A 17,585-nucleotide genomic window follows, 5' to 3' on the forward strand; every position below is an offset into this window, starting at 1 on the left:
GGAAGTGTTCATATGGAGCACTGTCTGCGACCATTGTGGCTACCGCACGAGCGACGTCAAGACCGGAGGTGCCATCCCTGATAAAGGAAAGCGAATTAAGCTGCAAGTGGAGTCCATTGAAGATCTGTCTAGAGATATCCTCAAATCTGAGACTTGTGTCCTGAAGAGCGACGACCTTGGTCTCTCTGTCCAACCTGGCACACTTGGCGGCAGATTCACTACCGTCGAGGGTCTGCTTACGCAAATTCGTGACCAGCTGCACGAACAGATCTTCGATTTTGGCGATGAGGACCTGGCCCCAGGTGACTCCATGCCTGTACCAGAGAAGGATCGATGGCAGCAATTTTTTGACAAGCTCGACGCCGCTATCAAGGGAGAGCAAAAATTTTCTATCACCCTCGAAGATCCCTGTGCAAACAGCTATGTCCAGAATCTTTTCGTACCAGAACCAGACCCACAACTGGAGGAGGAAGAATATACCCGTACCGAAGAAGAGGAAGAAGATCTTGGTCTTAAGGACATGAAGACTGAGGGGTATGAAGAAGAGCATAGACTTGCACAAGAAGCGGAGAAGGCAGCAAAAGCGGCAGAGGAAGCAGCTTAAATTTTATTTTTCCATCAAAAGTTGGCGCATGCATCGGAGTGTTGTTTTATTTTTTTTCAATCACCTTTTTTTAACGAGACACGCGGCAAATGACGGGCAGCGCTTGATTTTCAGAGACCTACTTTTCATAGTATAGAATCGGGGGATCGAAAAGCTATTGTTTTTTTTTTTTTTTTTTTTTCTGATACTGGTCATTCTTTGGTCAGCCTGGGCGGCTGTCATTGTCCTTTTTACAGAAACTTGCAGAGGTCTCTGATTTCTGATAGAGGTCACACTAGAGGTATAATGCAGTCGACCGGTGCAGAAAATCTCATTTGAGTCAAATCAGCCCGTGAACATTCCTTCAAGTAATAGGGTGTCAAATCTGCCAGCAGGAGGCCTTTGATAGAAATAATTCTCTATGTTAGAGTTTGAATGTATTGCCATGAGTCGAGGTCGTGGTCTCCGCAGTTGCTCCGCCTTTGAAGATGTCAACGAATTGATCCCTGGTGACGCTCCTTAAGTAACCACCAAGATGGCCTAGGTAGTATTTAATGAGAGCGCGCGAGAGGACAAATGTATCCTTGCATATTTGTTTATTTGCATTGGATAATGTCCAAGTCCTATCAGCGAGCAAAGGGATTTGCATGGATAGTGACTCTATCGATACCTATCTTCTCCCATGCTTGAGTATTATCGCTCTCAGACTTGTCCTTGATCGACTCCGGCTGCACAACTCTTCCTTTCTTGTCTATCTTCACATGGGCCTTTTCAAGACGGGTAAGCGTGTCGACCTGCTCGCCCTCTTCGCCGGTCCTACCTGGATCTAGCACTTTACCAAACACGGTACTCTTCCCATCCAAGTGAGGGGCGGCCGCAAAGGTAATGAAAAATTGACTGCCATTTATATCCTGAGGCACTGCACCTCCGGCACCACCCTGGTTCTTAACCGGTTTCCCTGCCATGCTGAGTATCCCTCTTGCATTGTGGCGGAGAGTGGGAAGGTGAATCTCCTGCTCTAGCGGAGCTGGGTGGTATATGGAAGCTCCTCCCTTTGGAATGTCAAACGGTAAGGGAGACGACGAGGAGGCCTTGTTCGCTGCAGAGAGGGAGATGTCGCCTCCTTGGATCATGAATGAGGGCATGAGACGGTGGAATGGGGTTTCATTGTACGCTCCGGAGGCGCAAAGAGCAAGAAAGTTCTAAAATAATCACTTAATTAGTTTGAAATAATGTTTATAGAAGCGTATAACTTCCTTACCTCTGCGGTCTTTGGCACAGCTTCACAAAATATCTCGACCTTGAGGTCGCCGTGGGTAGTGTGTAGCTATCAAGTAATGGGTTCCTGGTCAGCGCTCCGCTCCAAGAAACAAATTGGCACTGAACAGAGCAAGGGACATGCTCACCGTAACTGACATGCTCACCAGCCTCTTCTCTTCCCTCTATGTCTTCTTCCTCGTCTCACTGCAGCGTCTTCGGCTTCCCACGACGTCGTCAACTGCAATTTTCAACCTCTTCAAAAGAGCCGCATGATCATCACGTGACATCACCAAGGGCTAAAAACATCCCTCTGGAGACTCAAAAGAAGAAAAGAAAGAAAGAAAAACAAACGAGATATCAAGGTCGAAGGTCGAAGCGCAGCAGACGAAGCGCGAAGAGGAGGTGAAGAAAGATCCTACAGCACGGAGCGGCCCGAGAGAGACGCTGGGCTGGTCGATACAACAAACCCGGCCTCCCGGACACCGTAATACATGCCAGTTCTCGTCATGAACTAGGTAGTTAACCAACTAGATCACCTTAATAACGAACTGCAGACGAGCAAGACGAACAGAAAAACCCTCTTCATGACGAAACGGCACATCTCCTAAGAAAGCGAGGCTCAAGTGACGAGGCTGTCGAGTTTAAACACCGCCATCGAAACCAGGAGTCGCCGTTGACCAGGCCCCTACCCTTGCCCTGGCTGTCCTCCCTCCGTCTACTTGTCTTCCTATCGCAGCAGCCGGTGAACAAAAAGAAAAAAAAAAAAAAAATCGAAAATAATAGCAAAAGTCAACACGAGCTGCAGGAGCCCATGCTGGGGAAACTGGGGTCGTTGTCTCCCGGCGGTTAATGGTTATTTAGCTGACGGGCACCCAAGGCTCGCAGAGCACATATCAAGTTTGTCGATATAGCAGGGAATATCAGCACAACCCCCAAACGAGCCGCTATAGTTTACGACGCTTGTACTGAAGTCCACTATCAGAGTAGCTTTCTGCCTTCTTCTTATTATTTTTTTTGGGCTTCGCCGCTAAACGACTATCCGCCAGCATCTTTGCGCCAGCCTGGACTAGCAAAAAGCTCGAACTCCAAGGCCACCTGCATTCGCGAACATTCCTCCACCTCGATCTACCGTGACGCTAGTTAACTAATTGCCTAAGTCGTTAGTTTTAAACACCCTCCAGTTCCTCGTTGGTGCGGCGTTGATAAGGGACGGACAAACGCAGGATATTACCGGGAACAAGCTCATGCATGAGACGCACCAGGGCATTCGACCTGTGGCGAACAAAAGCGGGATACTAGAGGTCTCGACTCCCAACAACACTCGCCAATCGACCCATGGTGGACGGGGCGCGCAGTTTGGCACAAGATGGCCGCATTCGTGCGAGTGTCGGGGCCTCCCAATAGTAATTTCCTCGTCGGGTACCCTGGAATCTCAGCAACTCTGGTGAGTTTACGTCCCTGAACCAGTTCCATGATTTCGATGCACACATACATGCACTGAGCAGATGGGATAAACTACATAGCTTTGCCGCAATCTTATATTTTTTTGCCTTGCTGGCCTGATTTGCTAGGAGAAGGAATACTAACACAGCATGGATAGCCACGTATTGAAGGAAAAGTCGAAGTGCGACCCAGTGTTGGGGTCTCAGCTGCAGTCAACATCTCCATGGTCACAATATGCCTTCAGCGAAGAGAGACGATTCATCCCGCAGCCGATTCGATGACGAAAAGACACTTGGCTGCCCCGCGAAAGGACGTGACCGACATCGTGGGCAAGGAGATGCTCCTCTTTCGATGCCCCATGGGGCGGGAGTACGAAGAAATAATAGCCATGGACCTCCCCTTTGTCCTCTTCATACCATTTGGTAGAGGCGGACAGGAAACCTCGAGACGGCTACCACCCGCGAGCTTGCAACTGGGCAGCCGAACCGCTGAGACATACTACGAATTAGTCGTGATGGTGCAACAGGGCCAGGCAGAGCAGAGAAAGTACTCCTTCCCGGTCCCCATGTCGAGATACGATACCTTATCCACGTTTGGCATGTACAATCGACCGGAAGCGGCAGAGCGCGTGTCAGATCATCTTATCACTCTCGGTATATCGTTACCTCGATGGTCATATGGGCCTTTCGATCCTGTCAGTGTATATGTGAAGCTGTCGCCCAACCCGGACTGGATGAGCAAGGCTCGCAAAGTGACAATACAGAAAATCACTCTTTCAATTGACGAGGAGATAGTCTACAACCACGAAGGCGACGAACCAGTTCGCAAGGGAAAAACACTCGCCAAGCGATCGGAGTCAGTCAATCTAAAGATGCCCGAAGCCGGATACCTCACCAACCTCGGCCTCGTTTTCCCTGCAAGAGACTTGCGTGATTCAGACGGCGTGCTACCACGAGGGAGACCAGCATTCCCAAGTTATGCCGTCAGCGCGTTTACAACCACAGCCTCTCTGTATAAAATAGAATATTACTTGACAGTCAAGGTATGTTACTTAAACCCCATGCCTCTTTTTCATGGTAATACATTTTAACCTGAATCCTACAGGCCCATCTCACATCAGCAAAGGACATAGTCCTAAGACAACCCATTGTCGTCTGTCCTCTAGACCACGCTGGCTGCAAGGAGGAAATGGAGGCCATTGAGCAGGCTGCCCGCGAGGCGAGAAACATCAATCCCGACAACCCCATGCTTCCACTACCAACTATCGTCCGCGCCAGTGATCCCAACGCCCTTCGCTATCTCAACGTCGCAATCGTGGGAAATACCAAGAAACCTATCATAGAATAAATACATCCCGCCCTCCTCTCTACTACTCTCGCCATGTCTGAGCGGTTTACGGCCCTCTCCTAACCCACGACTAACGATGACTATTAACGAATCTTTATTTCATCTCCTCAAAAACTTGCTGGCGCTGGAAGGCTGGTAAAATCGCATTATTGCATGGGATATCGGCGCCAGGATGGTCGAATAATTTCGCGGTTATCATTTCATACTAAGTATAGCTGCATACTTGCCGTTCGATTGGTTCAGCCAGCCGCTTCGGTTCATATTACAGGAGAAGCACATGAACAAAGACAAATCGAAAAGCAAGGATTTCTTCTAGCCGGAGTGTCATCTGGTACCATTTGACGATTTCGACTGCTGCAAATGCAGCCACCGAGGCCTTAACCCTACCGCTAACATGAAATACTACACTCCCTCACATCTCTCACGGTATGGGATACCACCTGTATCTTGCTTCCATTTCCTTACCGAACGGCCATGGTTTATCATATCCTAGCTACTTGGTTTAGCTTTGGTTTGGGCCAAGCTTTCAACGGGATGAGTATTCCGGGGCCCCAGTTCGGCTTCGCCATTATAACCATTCATTTCTGGGAAATATCTTATGGTGGCTGGTTACTTTCATCTGGAGTAAGTGACGAGGCTTCTCTAATTTTCATTTTCATTCCAACATCTCCCCGACTAGATATCTCTGGTACCTATATCATACTTTCTGGAGCAAAAATATTCCTGGCGATGTACAGACTATCTACAAATGGTACCTGGTCTTTTGCATGGCTCTTGATGAGCTACGGTTTGCTCCACCTATGTCAAGTCATCCGGGTTCAATTCTACATAACAACCTTCAACATCTTCAAATGCATGCTGCCTTGGGCGCAATGTTTATCATCTGATCCCTCTCATTGACTCTAAGTATTAACTGACCATATACCGCTGTACTTCATTTTTTCAGCCGTGGGTTCCCCTTTCTTTTCTAATATTTATCTTCATTCTACCGAACGTATTGTAAGAGCTCCGTTTTTTTTTTTTTTTCTCCCATCCCCGGTAGTGGTCATTAGATGAATGCAATGATATCATCAAGATGTTGTCAAAAAAGTCCTGGTCACTTCCGAATTTGTGTCGCACGGTATCAGATTTTCAGTTCTCTCTCTAAGAGAAGGATGAGATTCTCGACATCCGAAGTGTCGTTCTTGCGCCCACACAACTTCTGCTGTTCCAGGTCTGCAATAGACGTCTTCAACATTTCCAGTACCGTCTGGTACTGTTTCGAGCTGACACCGAACGTGTAGCGAGTGTTGGCCAGATTCTTCGAAATCTACCATGTCTCAATAAAGGGAACATTTAACTTGGTGTCGATCCATAACTGGGTGTTCCTGGGGGCGTCGTACCTGTTGGACCAAATTTTCGTTGATTGAACCTTCGTCTGTCGCAGGCATTTCTGGGTTTTGTTCAGAATTCCATAGAGCTTAAATGCATAGAGTAATACCCAGACAATTAAGGATATTCCTCCAAAAGTCAATTACAGCTGAGCATGATTATATCTAGATATAGATTAAAGGAAGGTGGTGATGTTCATTGAAATCCCCTGTTGCCCCGCGATGTTGAAAATTTAAGCTTTACTTTTTACTTCAGTAACTAACAATATACCCCGTTCACACTTAGCCAGCTCAAGCGCCTTCGCCTGCATCTCCCTGCTCAAACGGGAGCCTTCCGATATTAATTAATAATACTGCGGCGATAAGGTGTCTTATAAGACGGTGTGCTCGCGCATGTTGTGCAGAAGAAAATGGAGTTTAGAATATACTTACATCGCAGTTGTTTGCCGAGGGAATGCTCTTCTGCAGTAGAGTTGATCCATCCGCCTGCCACAGACCGCAGACAGATGATGGCTAGACTTGATCTCTCAACGCCTAGTAATTAAAGCCAAGCTATCACGTCTCTAGAGAAGATATCCATATATATATTGTGCGGTCGTACGGAGTACTCAACTAGCTTCGAGCAGCCATTCAGATTCTCGTCATTCTCTTCACCTACCTGCCAATTCTTTTGCGATGCGAGTTTTCTTTGCCCCTTTGTCTGCTCCTTGACTCGTTTCTTTAGAAACCGAGGTGTTTGGGTAGCATTCAGTTCATCGTCTTCCAGCGAAACAAGGTGGCCATTATTTGGGTCTGAAGGAGGGCTCCCCACGCCTGGTGATGGTCAGTGGGAGACTCACCTTATACTTCAGATCCTTCAGAAACTTGGGACATCACGGCGCTTGCTCTACATCATGAGCCGATTCGTGTGAGGCAAGTAAGTCGACATCAAACGCAACATCGTCGAGACGTTCCTGCCGGCCTTGGCAGAGTTACAGAACTTTTAGACGCGAAGCTTCGACTCAGGCGCGAATTAGCCGCTTCAGCCTCGGCTGAGTCGGATTAAAGCGGCATTGGGCGCTAGGAGGAAAAAAAAAAAGAAAATAAGCTTTGATTTTGGCTTGAAAATCCCGTGCGGCTCTTCTTGGGTAGTTAGCGAACTCCAACATCAGTGTAGTCATGAACGGGCACTGAGTTAGAAGAACAGCCACCGAGGAGCCTTCAAGAAGATGGCAGACCTGGATGAAGAGGCCATCAACCAGCCCCCTAGCTCATCGCATGACTCTGGTGCTAATATTGATCAGGATGTCTCTGACGAAACACAGGATTTCCGCTTCTTGAGCAGCTTTGCTACGTAAATACAACCGCATGTATCCTTACATCAAGATCCAGGCCGCTGATTCTTTTATTTCCTTATAGACTGTCAGACCCCACACAGCCCCAGACACTTCCTCGGCGGGGAGACAAAGACTTTGAACCCAACCCAACCCTTCACCAAGCCAATGTCCTAACTTCTGCGCGCAATGCAATGCACAATGCTCTCTCTTACCCACGTCTACATAACCCGAAAAGCCGAATAATAGGTATCTACTATCCTGATGGTCTCCAGAGCGGCGCTTGTGTCTGTGTTCCCAACCCCAAAGGGCAGCATTTCCGAACAATGGCCCAGGCCGATAGTTTGAATCGCATGTGGTTGCTGCCAGAAGAAGCGCTCTATTTACTTGAGAGAGGCAGCCTGGACATTAGGTGGCCGGCAGAGGATACCTGGAAGAAAGGAATACCAGAGACTTCTTCGTTTGAGCTGGAGGGAACCGTTCCTATGAGCCTACAAGCTGCATATGCGTGTTTCCTTGGCCGTAGCGGTTTGACCATGGAAAGATTCTCAGTGTACTCGGGATTGAGACGCGGAGGTTATGTTGTCGTTCGCGCTGAGACTTGGGACGAAGAAGATTGCACACCAGACCTTCAGACGCAAAAAGAATCTAGGAAGCCGGTACCAACGCCCGCTCCTGGGATTATGAGTATTTTTGCAGAACTGTTCAGATCTATATTTTCCATGAGAACGAAAGGGAACACCGCCCATGGACCTGTCATAGGTTTAGGGATACATCGAAGCTACAGTTCGTTTCATTAACAAATTCTGCCACCTGAACAAGCACTAACTTCTCTTTCAGATAATATCTACCGCTCTCTATCCATTATACCTGCATATGATCCTTCTCGCCCTGACGATGAAATTAACAAAACACCTCCATCCTCTCCTTACAAAATAGCCTTCCATGTTTATAAGCCCTCTACGCCATATAAGAAATCCAACCCAGGCCCACCAGACTTTAGACTTGCTGTTGTCGATGCCCGGTCGAACCCCGTTATCCCCACGCTTGAGAATCTAAGCGCTCTTCTGGCCAGTACTCCACAAGACCCGCCTCGCGGCGAGAAGATGGATCGATTACTCTATATGCGTCTTCGACATGGGTACCGAAACGTGATACTAGCGGTAGTGGATCAGGGAGTCGTTAGTTATCTGCGTATCAGCGACGCTGGGTTTATGAAGGAGCCTTTACATTCACAGAAACGGAACCTTGGGCCTGGCAATAAAGGAGGCCGGCGCCCATCTAACAAAAAGCGATAGTGGAGGTTAAGGCTTGTCTGTTTCTCGGATAGTGTAATAACCTACGTTAAATGTATATGATACCCCTTTGATGCTCTGTATATTATAAGCCCATGAGATATGACCTTCATGAGATGTGCAAGAGATTCTAACTTTTGTTCCCTTCCAGCCATCATCATTGATATAGATCCAAACCAAAGAGAGGAAATATATAACCAAACTGATTTCAAGGGGTGTTTAATATATCCATTCTTCTTAGACATTCCGTTGAACGATGTGGCAGACCACAGAATGCAATGCCGAATGGATTTTAGTCTTCCGCAAGACAAAAAAGAAGTGAAATGAAGAAGGTCCCAGTGCGCTAACATGCATTAAATACTAAACGCCCATCAATATCATGCTATAACATGGGTTAGAATAACTGGATTCAAAGGATTCAGAGAACATAGCAAGAAAGTAAGGTGGAATAACTGACTATCCAGGTAATCTGCAGCCATGAGCAATTCTAGGCAGAGTTCAGGGGGAATGTCCATGTCAGGGACATTTGTCTGTCCTTTATTTCGTTCATTGTAGAGAAGGTACTCGCAAACCTTTTCGAGTACCACGCCACTAAACATCGAAATTTGAATAGGTTAGGTATAGTCTTCACTATGCATAGAGTTCTAGGCCCGATAGTTGGCATATGGTTGACCTACTTCAATGTTTCTAGCACGCACCGTCCTGTGACTGCTTCTGAGAAGTTGCCTGAGATATGAACGAGTCAGAATCAAGCCAAAGGACATGAATATACCAGTAATATCAGAAGTATAGGTAAATTCTATAGAGAGATATCATGGCGGTACTGACTTGACGGTTCCAGCATTCTGCGAAGGGTGCCTGATACGCAGGCAGCACTCCTCGGGATTACAAACTCGAACCCATCATTAGAAGCCAGAGTAACAAATTCAGCAGGAGATTCCTGATTAGTAGCCATTTTCCTCAGAGTTAAGCTGTGGTGGTTCTTGGTTTATTGGCTGACCATTCAAATGTTTATCAAGAATGAGAAGTCACAGAAGCCTTCAGCCACCAAAGACAACCTTCAAAGCCAGGCGGCATCACGTGACACAACTGCATCGCGGGCGAGCCGACCCGCTGTAAAGCGACCAATATAATTAAGGAACAAAAACTCCGAAGAGCATAACGGAAGACAGACATATACCATTATATGGATCTTATAGGCAGATAAGGAAAAATAAGACACTATCTGGGTATAAATAAGTAACAAAACAAGGAAGGCAAACCCTAATTCTAAACACAAATACTAGGTATATCTTCGTCCTGCTAACTATTTATACCGAGTCACTCTTTGGCTCGTATCTAGATGCTCTAGTGTCTCTATATAGATGCATATGTATCTTTTTACTATATCAAGTCCCGTCTGATGGGAAATCAGTGAGGCCTAGCACGTGGATTTGGAGCTTTGTTTTCAAATGCTGCCTCGATCCGTTGAAGCTCCTTGGTAAAGCAAGTATCCGCCAGCTTCCGTTTTTTGCTTCCTGAGTTCGCAGACACGTCAGAAAGAGCGTTCTGTATAGTGGATCGCTCGAAATCCACGATCATTACGTGTTGCGAGGTAGGATTCCAAAGAATATTTCGTGGTTCTGCATCGCCATGGAGGATGCCCTTTGAGTGAATGGACTGGAGGGCGTTATGTACCATGATTGAAACATCGGCATCTTGCGGCACTACTCCTGCTTTGGAAATCGACTCTCCAGCCCAGCTCAAAAATAACATGTGGGTATAAATCCCTTCATCGTAGTAGTAGGGAAACTTTGGCACCAGATCGACGATACCGAGGCAGACCGGAATACACTTTCCTTGTAGGCTTTTGAGCTTGTTGTAAATTTGCATTTCATGTTTAAGCTTATGCAAATTCCAGGATTCCACCCCTTTGGCAACTAAGGTGTGGCCGGACGATGAGTGCCTCACTTTGAACAAGGCGCCACAGCTACCTGCTTTATAGAGTGGACGGCAGTCTGCATCCGGGCCACGGTCCGTAGCAAGCTGTGTACGGATAAGGGAACGAAAGTTTCCTGGTCTGATCTTGCCTTTATAGTTCTGGTGGTCCTCGTAGTTAGGGCATGAGGGATCAAGGGGGCCACCATTCCTGAGTGCAAGAAGACATTGCTGAGTGCAGTATGGACGGGTCTTTATAGCTGGTATTGGGGCAAAAATAGGGAATTGAATCGCTTTAGTCGTTTGCTTTTGGTTGGTCGTTTCCTCTTGGTTGGGCGTTTCAGTTGATTTCCCGCTCGACTTAGACCGAAGGGCTGCTTTCTTTTTGGCTCGTGCGCGGCGGACAGTGGAGCTTAAGCGGGAAGAAGAGGCAGACGGAGATGGAGAGGGTGAGCTTGACGACCGGTCTTCATCTTCTGACGGCCGGCATCTTGACCGTAGCGACATCCTAAAGCGAGGAAGGTTACGTGGTCGCCTGCCACGGTACGGAGGTGAGATACGCTTTGGGCGAGAATCAGGGGGAGTCTGTTCTAGGATATCGGCATACTCCACGGGCCAAACGTCAAGCCCTGGAATGGCATCATGCCACTGCTGGGAAACTGGCGGAGATGATAGCGCTTTGATTGTGAATGCAAGCACCTGCGCAACCGCCGTTGACTGAAGGTCCTTATCATCAGTTCCTTTAACATCTTTACTTGGCGTGCAAACCGAACATTGAACGGAGGATGGATCGTCGAGAATATAAACAAAAATGAATGCTTCACCGGTACACACGTAGCCGTAGCGTACCCCCTTGAGTACCATGTACGAAAAGAGCTGAGTTATAACTGCAGCAACCAGCCTTTTGCAGTAGAATTCAGAGTCATCGGACTCCTTGTCGATGACATCCCGGGCGGGCTGGATCTCTTTGGTGAGACCGGTAGTTATCTCACTTTGCATGAGTTTATGTGGTGCTTTGTACTCAATGGCGATTGCAGGCACATGTTCATCCCCCTCTTGTCGATAGATGCAGAATCGGTCAGCTTGTCCCCTTGTAATGGCATCCCTGGTCTGGCTGTTGCTGCCCTGACTGGCAGCTGCTGCTGAAGGCCCAGTTTCTGCTTCTGCTGTGTCGATTAGCGTTCCTCCGGCTTCTTCTCTCTGCACGGGTTTCTTCTTTGTAGCCCCCAAATTCGTGTGGCTTTCGAAAGTGACAGAGCCTCGCAGTCCGAGGGCTGCCTTGAGATCCTCATTTTCGGTGATGCGGTCGATTATGATACGAACATGATTCTCCACTGTTTCTCGTTCAAAGTACCGAAGGTCCATTTCCGAAGTGATTGGGGAAATGAACTGGCGAACATATTCAAGCTGGTGCTCGGAAGGAAATAACTTTTCTTCCAGGAATGACGGATGTTCATATAGCTTTTCCCACACTGTGGACTGCTCTTCGGCAAAGGTATCCCATATTAACATCCGCGAAGGCACTCTTCGGTTGGCTGGCTTTGTCACTGGGCCTTTGGTTGTTTTGGTCGGGTCAGTGACAATGTCGATTGAAAGCAACAGCTCATGACAGGACTGGAGGAAGACCGGTAACGGTACAGGCTGTAACTGAGCTTCGGCCTCCAAACGGCGCCGTCGTTCCTCTTGCTGGAGCCTTTCGGCCTCTTCACGACGTCGCTGCTCTTCTTGTTGGCGCCTTTCTGCCGCTTCGGCCCTAGCCAGCAGCTCCTGTATTTGCTTCTCCATTGCGTGAGTAGATACACGCTCTTGAACACGCTCGAGGTGCCTTTTATATAGACAGTTTTAACTAGAGAGCAGTGGAAGGTTGAAAGAACGAGACATACTCGGGGGTGACGGGGAGGCAGTACACCTCGTCGGCGAGTCTGCACCAACCCGCCAGGCAGCAGCCTTGGCTAGTTTAACTGACTAGCCAACCATCTGGAGAGACAGGGCCATTTCCTTTCAGCGACATGGTACTCCGTAGTTTGTTAGCTGGTTGCACAACATGGATCATCCTGCGTTGCAGGTTAACTGACTAGTTCGCGGTTAGACTCCAGGGGCTGGAGCCTGCCCGTCGATGGCGCGGAGTTGGCGATGCCGAGGCTCCGATGCCCAGGCCAGCTGCAGCTGCAGGTGTCTATCAGTGAATCAACAACAACAGGATGGAAGCACCAGGAATATCTACTTGCGACTGCAGTCACTATCAAGATATCAAGATACCAGAAGTTACCGCTTTCACGATAGGAGCGAGGTTGCTATAAGTAGGTTGTACGAGGTTGACGTGAGCATATGTTTTTCAATCGTGCCGGCTGTCAAGCGCTGCGGCGGTCATACCCCTATTCAACCCGAATAGCCTCCCGGGGCTGGACTTCTTGTTATTCAACTACATCAGTACCCTCCTTGGGTCGTCTAAAGGGAGCAACATGTATGGTTACAGGGGGCTCATCGGGCATTGGTCTTGGAATAGCACAGCGCTTTCTGCTTGAGGGAGCAGAGAGAATCATCCTCGTTGGGCGAAATACACAGCGACTCAAAGATGCTGCGAGACAATTGATTCCTGAGACTTCATTAGACGAGGGCTCTGAAGCAGCTAAGATCTTCCACTCGGACCGCTTCTCCCTGGTGACGGGAGACGTTGGCTGTCCGAAATTTTGGTGTGAAGACGTCAAGCGCCTTATGGTGTGTCCTCGTTTTCCTAACAGCACCGGTTTGATGAATGACATTCTAGATAAAGGATACTAATACATAGTCATAGGGTAAAGTTGACATTCTTGTCAATGCCGCCGGGGTCTCTCACTCGTCTCTTCTCCCCACTGCAAAGGACGAGCATATCACTCAGATACTGGATACCAACTTGCAAGGAACTATCTTTGCTTGCCGAAGCATGACCAGGCAGGCCCTTCGTCAGCGGCGAGCACAGAAGCAGCAGTCCAATGATGACGCAACGGCATCGCCATCGTCCTACGCTGGGTCGAAATGTATCATCAACATATCGTCTTTGCATGCGTCTAGAGGAGGAGCAGGCGTGGCAGCATATGCGTCTACCAAGGCTGGGGTGATTGCGTTAACCAGGGCCATTGTCGCGGAGTCGAACTTGTCTTCTTCTGGCGCGAGTATCCGTGCAAACGTTATAGTCCCCGGGTACATCGGCACAAAGATGCTCGACGGTGAGTTGCGCTTGTTCAGTTTCCGGTAATATACTGCCCTACTAACGCTGGGATAGAACTAAGTGAAAAGTTCCGTAAGGATATAGTCCAGTCCATTCCTCTTCGGCGATTAGGGATGGTTGAAGAGGTCGCCGATGCTGCCGTATTCGTAGCCACAAACCAATACGCGAATAACTGTGTGCTAAATATTGACGGAGGCCTGAGTGCTGCGTGAGTTTTTAGATAGTAACCATTGTTTGACATGTAACAGATAGAGATGATGTTCCGGGAGGCGTTGGGAGCGATTCGTGTGCTTCAACTTCTTCTCCCGGCGAAAATGTAGCATAATACAGATACGAAAGCTAGGTTATAGACTTCCGAGTTCAAGAATCATAGAGCATAAAGCATCACATGGTGGAACAAAAGGGAGGAAGAGAGGTGAATAGAAAAGAAAACCCAGTGTAAATGCAAAGTCTGAAACCGTGGGATAGTTCTGCACATGTCCCAGTCGTAAGAAATCCGCCGTGTCTTAGTTGCGCCTATCCGGTTCCAAAATGTAGTCGCGGCCCGATGCATGCGGCCGGCACGAAGGGGCAGACATCCAGTTAGGTAAAATATTTAATAATGAAAGCAAAAAAATAAGACAAAAAAGAAAGAGGAACAAAACCACCACCACCTAGATATATTAGTGTTCCCTTCTCTAATTTTTGTTCTGGGTCCGGTCCAATCGATCAATTAATCAGCGTCTATAAGGATAGTGCCTGTGTCGTCCTCGACAATAATAGGGTTTGTGGGAGTGTTGTTGCAGTCTTCTGTCCCATTAGCTATCTTCTTTGAGGGCTGAGCTTCAACAACTTCAAGCCCTGCCTCGTCTGCAGTTCGCTTGAGTTTGCCTGAGATGCCATTCTCCTGGGCGTTAACAGGAGGCTGTTGTTCCCCGGCCGGCTTCGGTTTCCGCGGGATATCAGCGTCAGACGCCTCAAGGGAAATGGGAGATTTATCATCAGTTCTAGTGAATGTTAGTTGCTGGTACCGCAATGTGTTATTTTGGTCAACTGACCGTTCGGAAACGAGGATTTCAAGGTTAACCCGAGGGTTGTCATCCTCTTCATCCACAACGGTAATGAAGCTGTCCTTCTCAACGCCAAGTTCGCTTAGTTTTTTGGGCAGATTATCTTCCAGGTCTGGATCGTAGATGGTCCCTATTTGGTTGCTGACTGAAAATTCCTCGCCATAGCCTAGCTCGAGCCGAAGAACTTTTTCCACCAGATCATTGAGGGTTGCACTCTCTGGGTTAATGAAGATCTTTCTCTGAGCTACAGCACAGACAGCACAGTCGGGGTTTGGTGGCTTGAGGCTGTCAGTATTAATAGCTCGAGCACCAGATCGTTCAAGGAATACCTAGACCACCACATTAGCAAAGCTACACACGTAAATGGAAGCAACGGGGTGCGAACCATCTTTGCACTATCGTAATCATTCTTTAGAACTTTGAATGCCTGTAAAACACACAACGCAGCTGTCATTGCATTGGTAGTTGCAATAGCAGGAATGATGTTGCCCGCCATTTCTAGAGTTGGTTAGTATTGAATGAAACTGAGCATCAGGAGGGAGCCATAACATACGCTTGATGTCAAATTTGGATTTGGCTTCCAATCCAAAGATCGCTGCACGTAAGTTAGAACTTGAAGCCACAAAGTCCAGTGTATCAACATCGTCCTTGTCAAATGATAGTATGATCTTGTCTCCATCCTGTGTTTCGGGCTGGCCATCCAAGAGCCGCTTTTTCAACCTCACAATACTGCCCTTCTGGTTAACTTTATTTTTTAAAACAAATAAAATAAAAAAAGGTCACGCAACACCTTAGGATGTAGCAATGACTGACCTGTCCTTGAAGACGACAAAATTCTGAGCTACGGTCCAGACTTTCTGATCGTCCGAACAAATGCTTGCGTCGATTCCTTTAGATTCCTCGGATAGGGAGCTGTAGGAGAGCGGATTTGGCTTTGGCCTTGACTTCCACATCTCTTCGACGGCTTGTAGGCGCACAATGTCTTTGTGGAAGACCTTTTCGAACACTTTTTCAGTAAACTCATCTGAAGGCATGGAGTTCCGGATCTCCTTTAGAGCCTTGGCTTCCTGTCGTAGATTTTCGATTTCACCGGCTTAATTTTTACCTCGTTAGTCGCATGAAAATTCTTAGAAGACAGGGCTGGCGCTGGCGTACCGTTTTCAGCATCTTCTGTATGATCAAGCTCGACATCATCTTCGCTCGTTCCAAAAAGTTCGCTGGAAAAGCCAGAAAAAAGTCAGTTGCAATTCAGTTACAAGCGAGGAAGGGGAAATGGCTGGATAAACCCACGGGAATAGGTAGCTCTTTGCCCAGACGATGCAATGGATGGGCTGACTGGGGGTGCTCCTTATGGTGCAGACGGGGAATGACTTGGGCACAGGCTTGTTCGTGCAATCGTAACATTCTGTCCGGCCCTTCTTGATGACCTGGACCTGGCCATTGTAACCGGTAGTGCCGCTCTCTATCAGAGGGACGTTTGCCGCTAGACACATCCGGTTGACATGTCTCCTCGCATCGAGGTTGTCTAGTGCGTTGAAGACGAGATCAAAGGATGCGAACCAGTCGACATTGAAGCGACTTTCCTTGATGTTGGCATGGTATGCTTCGATAATCGACTGAGGCCTGAACTTCTGAGCGACTTCTTTTGCGACCTAAGTGATGTCAAGGAAGAGTGCGAGGTTAGCCCAGTGAACCGAACATCCCTATCATATTAGATGCATCGAGAGACGTACGAGAGCCTTGGGCTTCTTGATATGCTCGTGGCGGAAGAGAAACTGCCGATTCAAGTTTGAGAGGTCGATTGTATCCAGATCGATGATGTGGATGGTGCCGAAGCCAGAGAGGAGGAGGTTCTTGAGGAGCTCGCAGCCGATGCCTCCAGCACCAACAAGCAGCACACGGCTCTGCCAGAAGCGACAAACAACTTGTCAGTAACACAAACGGTCAATGGCCACGTAGAGACGAGATATTTCATACCTCATGGACTTTTGGGACGAGCGAGCCGATGGACTGCTTGAGGAAACGATCGCGGCCATGCGCCGCGTGAGGTGACATGGCGCGCAGAGGAGCCAGGATGACCACCAAGCTGGCCTAGCAGCAGACGCAGGTACAGACAGGTCACGGCGCAGTAGTTGGAGCAGGGCAGAGCAAAGCAGAGGTAGATCAGTGTTCGTCTTCGTCGGCCTCCTCTTCGCTTGCGTCTCGTGGGCGCGCGATGGACGGGGTGGCGGGTGGTTAGGTTAAGCTAATCAGTTACGAGAGGGAGCGGACGAGAGAGAACGACGAGAAAAAGAGGTGGTGACCTCATCATCCCCAGGCGGAAAAGTGGATTTCCTGCAGCCCCTTTGACAGGAGAGAGACGTTGCCGAGAAAGAGGGCAGCGAAGGCAACGAATAATGGGCAAAGCAGGGAACACACTGTTTGCTGCCTCTATCTTCCGTCTCTACTATCCAGCCGCTCTTATGATGAAGCATGCAGTGTCGCCTGCCGTCCGTCTCCCTTGACCATCATAACTAACTGCGATGGAGCATTGCACGCTTCTTATATCTAGAAACTGCCCCTAACCCCGCCACACACTGTCGCTACGGAGTACACCCTCACTGCTACTGCTGCCATTTGCTGCTACTATCGCCTGCTATCGCCTGCTATCGCCTCCTAGATTGTTTACTATCGCTTTTACCGCTGCTTTTTGCTGTTTTTTCTGCTGCATCGACGTGGAAACAAGGTTTGATTAGTAATATAAGGGCATTTAGTTTATGTAATGTCACGTGTAGGAATAGCTTGTGGTTAGCCATTTGAT

General features: G+C 48.2%; 11 protein-coding genes across 13 annotated transcripts in view; 4 read left to right on the forward strand and 7 right to left on the reverse strand.

Moving 5' to 3' along the window:
* Positions 1-604, forward strand: part of TERG_08273 (zinc finger-containing protein ZPR1) — a gene marked incomplete at both ends in the record, with an annotated part of 1,710 nt that extends 1,106 nt beyond the window's left edge. Inside the window, one exon of the mRNA XM_003231137.1 lies at positions 62-604. Coding sequence (XP_003231185.1) covers positions 62-604 — 543 coding nt within the window. The remainder of the gene's footprint in view (positions 1-61) is intronic.
* Positions 605-875: 271 nt separating this feature from the next.
* TERG_08274 (peptidyl-prolyl cis-trans isomerase-like 3) lies at positions 876-2,029 on the reverse strand. The gene is made up of 3 exons (XM_003231138.2): positions 1,990-2,029; positions 1,845-1,910; positions 876-1,785 (listed from the first exon to the last, which is right to left on the reverse strand). The coding sequence occupies exons 1-3, from the start codon at positions 1,999-2,001 to the stop codon at positions 1,210-1,212; spliced, it is 654 nt and encodes a 217-aa protein (XP_003231186.1). The 5' UTR covers positions 2,002-2,029; the 3' UTR covers positions 876-1,209.
* Positions 2,030-2,687: 658 nt separating this feature from the next.
* Positions 2,688-5,636, forward strand: TERG_08275 (uncharacterized protein). Its single transcript, XM_047748914.1, has one exon. The coding sequence runs from the start codon at positions 3,510-3,512 to the stop codon at positions 4,374-4,376; it is 867 nt and encodes a 288-aa protein (XP_047604906.1). The 5' UTR covers positions 2,688-3,509; the 3' UTR covers positions 4,377-5,636.
* Positions 5,637-5,756: 120 nt separating this feature from the next.
* On the reverse strand, positions 5,757-6,063 carry TERG_08985 (uncharacterized protein; the record flags this gene model as incomplete). The annotated part of the gene is made up of 2 exons (XM_003231140.1): positions 5,757-5,942; positions 6,016-6,063. The coding sequence occupies 2 exons, from the start codon at positions 6,061-6,063 to the stop codon at positions 5,757-5,759; spliced, it is 234 nt and encodes a 77-aa protein (XP_003231188.1).
* Positions 6,064-7,211: 1,148 nt separating this feature from the next.
* TERG_08276 (uncharacterized protein) lies at positions 7,212-8,614 on the forward strand (the record flags this gene model as incomplete). Its single annotated transcript, XM_003231141.1, has 3 exons — positions 7,212-7,336; positions 7,402-8,102; positions 8,157-8,614. The coding sequence occupies 3 exons, from the start codon at positions 7,212-7,214 to the stop codon at positions 8,612-8,614; spliced, it is 1,284 nt and encodes a 427-aa protein (XP_003231189.1).
* A 41-nt stretch (positions 8,615-8,655) lies between these two features.
* Positions 8,656-8,961, reverse strand: TERG_12669 (uncharacterized protein; the record flags this gene model as incomplete). The annotated part of the gene is made up of 1 exon (XM_047751597.1): positions 8,656-8,961. The coding sequence occupies one exon, from the start codon at positions 8,959-8,961 to the stop codon at positions 8,656-8,658; it is 306 nt and encodes a 101-aa protein (XP_047607507.1).
* Positions 8,962-8,988: 27 nt separating this feature from the next.
* TERG_08277 (uncharacterized protein) lies at positions 8,989-9,566 on the reverse strand (the record flags this gene model as incomplete). Its single annotated transcript, XM_047748915.1, has 3 exons — positions 8,989-9,202; positions 9,289-9,337; positions 9,440-9,566. The coding sequence occupies 3 exons, from the start codon at positions 9,564-9,566 to the stop codon at positions 8,989-8,991; spliced, it is 390 nt and encodes a 129-aa protein (XP_047604907.1).
* A 455-nt stretch (positions 9,567-10,021) lies between these two features.
* On the reverse strand, positions 10,022-12,313 carry TERG_08278 (uncharacterized protein; the record flags this gene model as incomplete). Its single annotated transcript, XM_003231143.1, has 1 exon — positions 10,022-12,313. One exon carries the CDS (start codon positions 12,311-12,313, stop codon positions 10,022-10,024), a length of 2,292 nt encoding a protein of 763 aa, XP_003231191.1.
* A 681-nt stretch (positions 12,314-12,994) lies between these two features.
* On the forward strand, positions 12,995-13,948 carry TERG_08279 (uncharacterized protein; the record flags this gene model as incomplete). The annotated part of the gene is made up of 3 exons (XM_003231144.2): positions 12,995-13,246; positions 13,323-13,734; positions 13,791-13,948. 3 exons carry the CDS (start codon positions 12,995-12,997, stop codon positions 13,946-13,948), a joined length of 822 nt encoding a protein of 273 aa, XP_003231192.2.
* Positions 13,949-14,294: 346 nt separating this feature from the next.
* Positions 14,295-15,516, reverse strand: TERG_12670 (uncharacterized protein). Of its 3 annotated transcripts, XM_003231145.2 has the most exons (4): positions 15,339-15,516; positions 15,171-15,283; positions 14,774-15,114; positions 14,295-14,722 (listed from the first exon to the last, which is right to left on the reverse strand). In XM_003231145.2, the coding sequence occupies exons 2-4, from the start codon at positions 15,279-15,281 to the stop codon at positions 14,449-14,451; spliced, it is 726 nt and encodes a 241-aa protein (XP_003231193.2). In that variant the 5' UTR covers positions 15,282-15,283; positions 15,339-15,516; the 3' UTR covers positions 14,295-14,448. The 3 variants fall into 3 exon arrangements, with proteins under 3 accessions (XP_003231193.2, XP_047607509.1, XP_047607508.1); XM_047751599.1 differs by having other exon boundaries at positions 14,295-15,114; XM_047751598.1 differs by having other exon boundaries at positions 14,295-15,114; positions 15,171-15,516.
* Positions 15,517-15,572: 56 nt separating this feature from the next.
* On the reverse strand, positions 15,573-16,998 carry TERG_12671 (ubiquitin-activating enzyme E1-like). Its single transcript, XM_047751600.1, has 3 exons — positions 16,763-16,998; positions 16,519-16,689; positions 15,573-16,437 (listed from the first exon to the last, which is right to left on the reverse strand). Exons 1-3 carry the CDS (start codon positions 16,838-16,840, stop codon positions 15,976-15,978), a joined length of 711 nt encoding a protein of 236 aa, XP_047607510.1. The 5' UTR covers positions 16,841-16,998; the 3' UTR covers positions 15,573-15,975.
* Positions 16,999-17,585: the final 587 nt, after the last annotated feature.

This window comes from Trichophyton rubrum (genome assembly GCF_000151425.1).
Source record: "Trichophyton rubrum CBS 118892 genomic scaffold supercont2.13, whole genome shotgun sequence".
Classification (NCBI taxonomy): Eukaryota; Fungi; Ascomycota; class Eurotiomycetes; order Onygenales; family Arthrodermataceae; genus Trichophyton; species Trichophyton rubrum.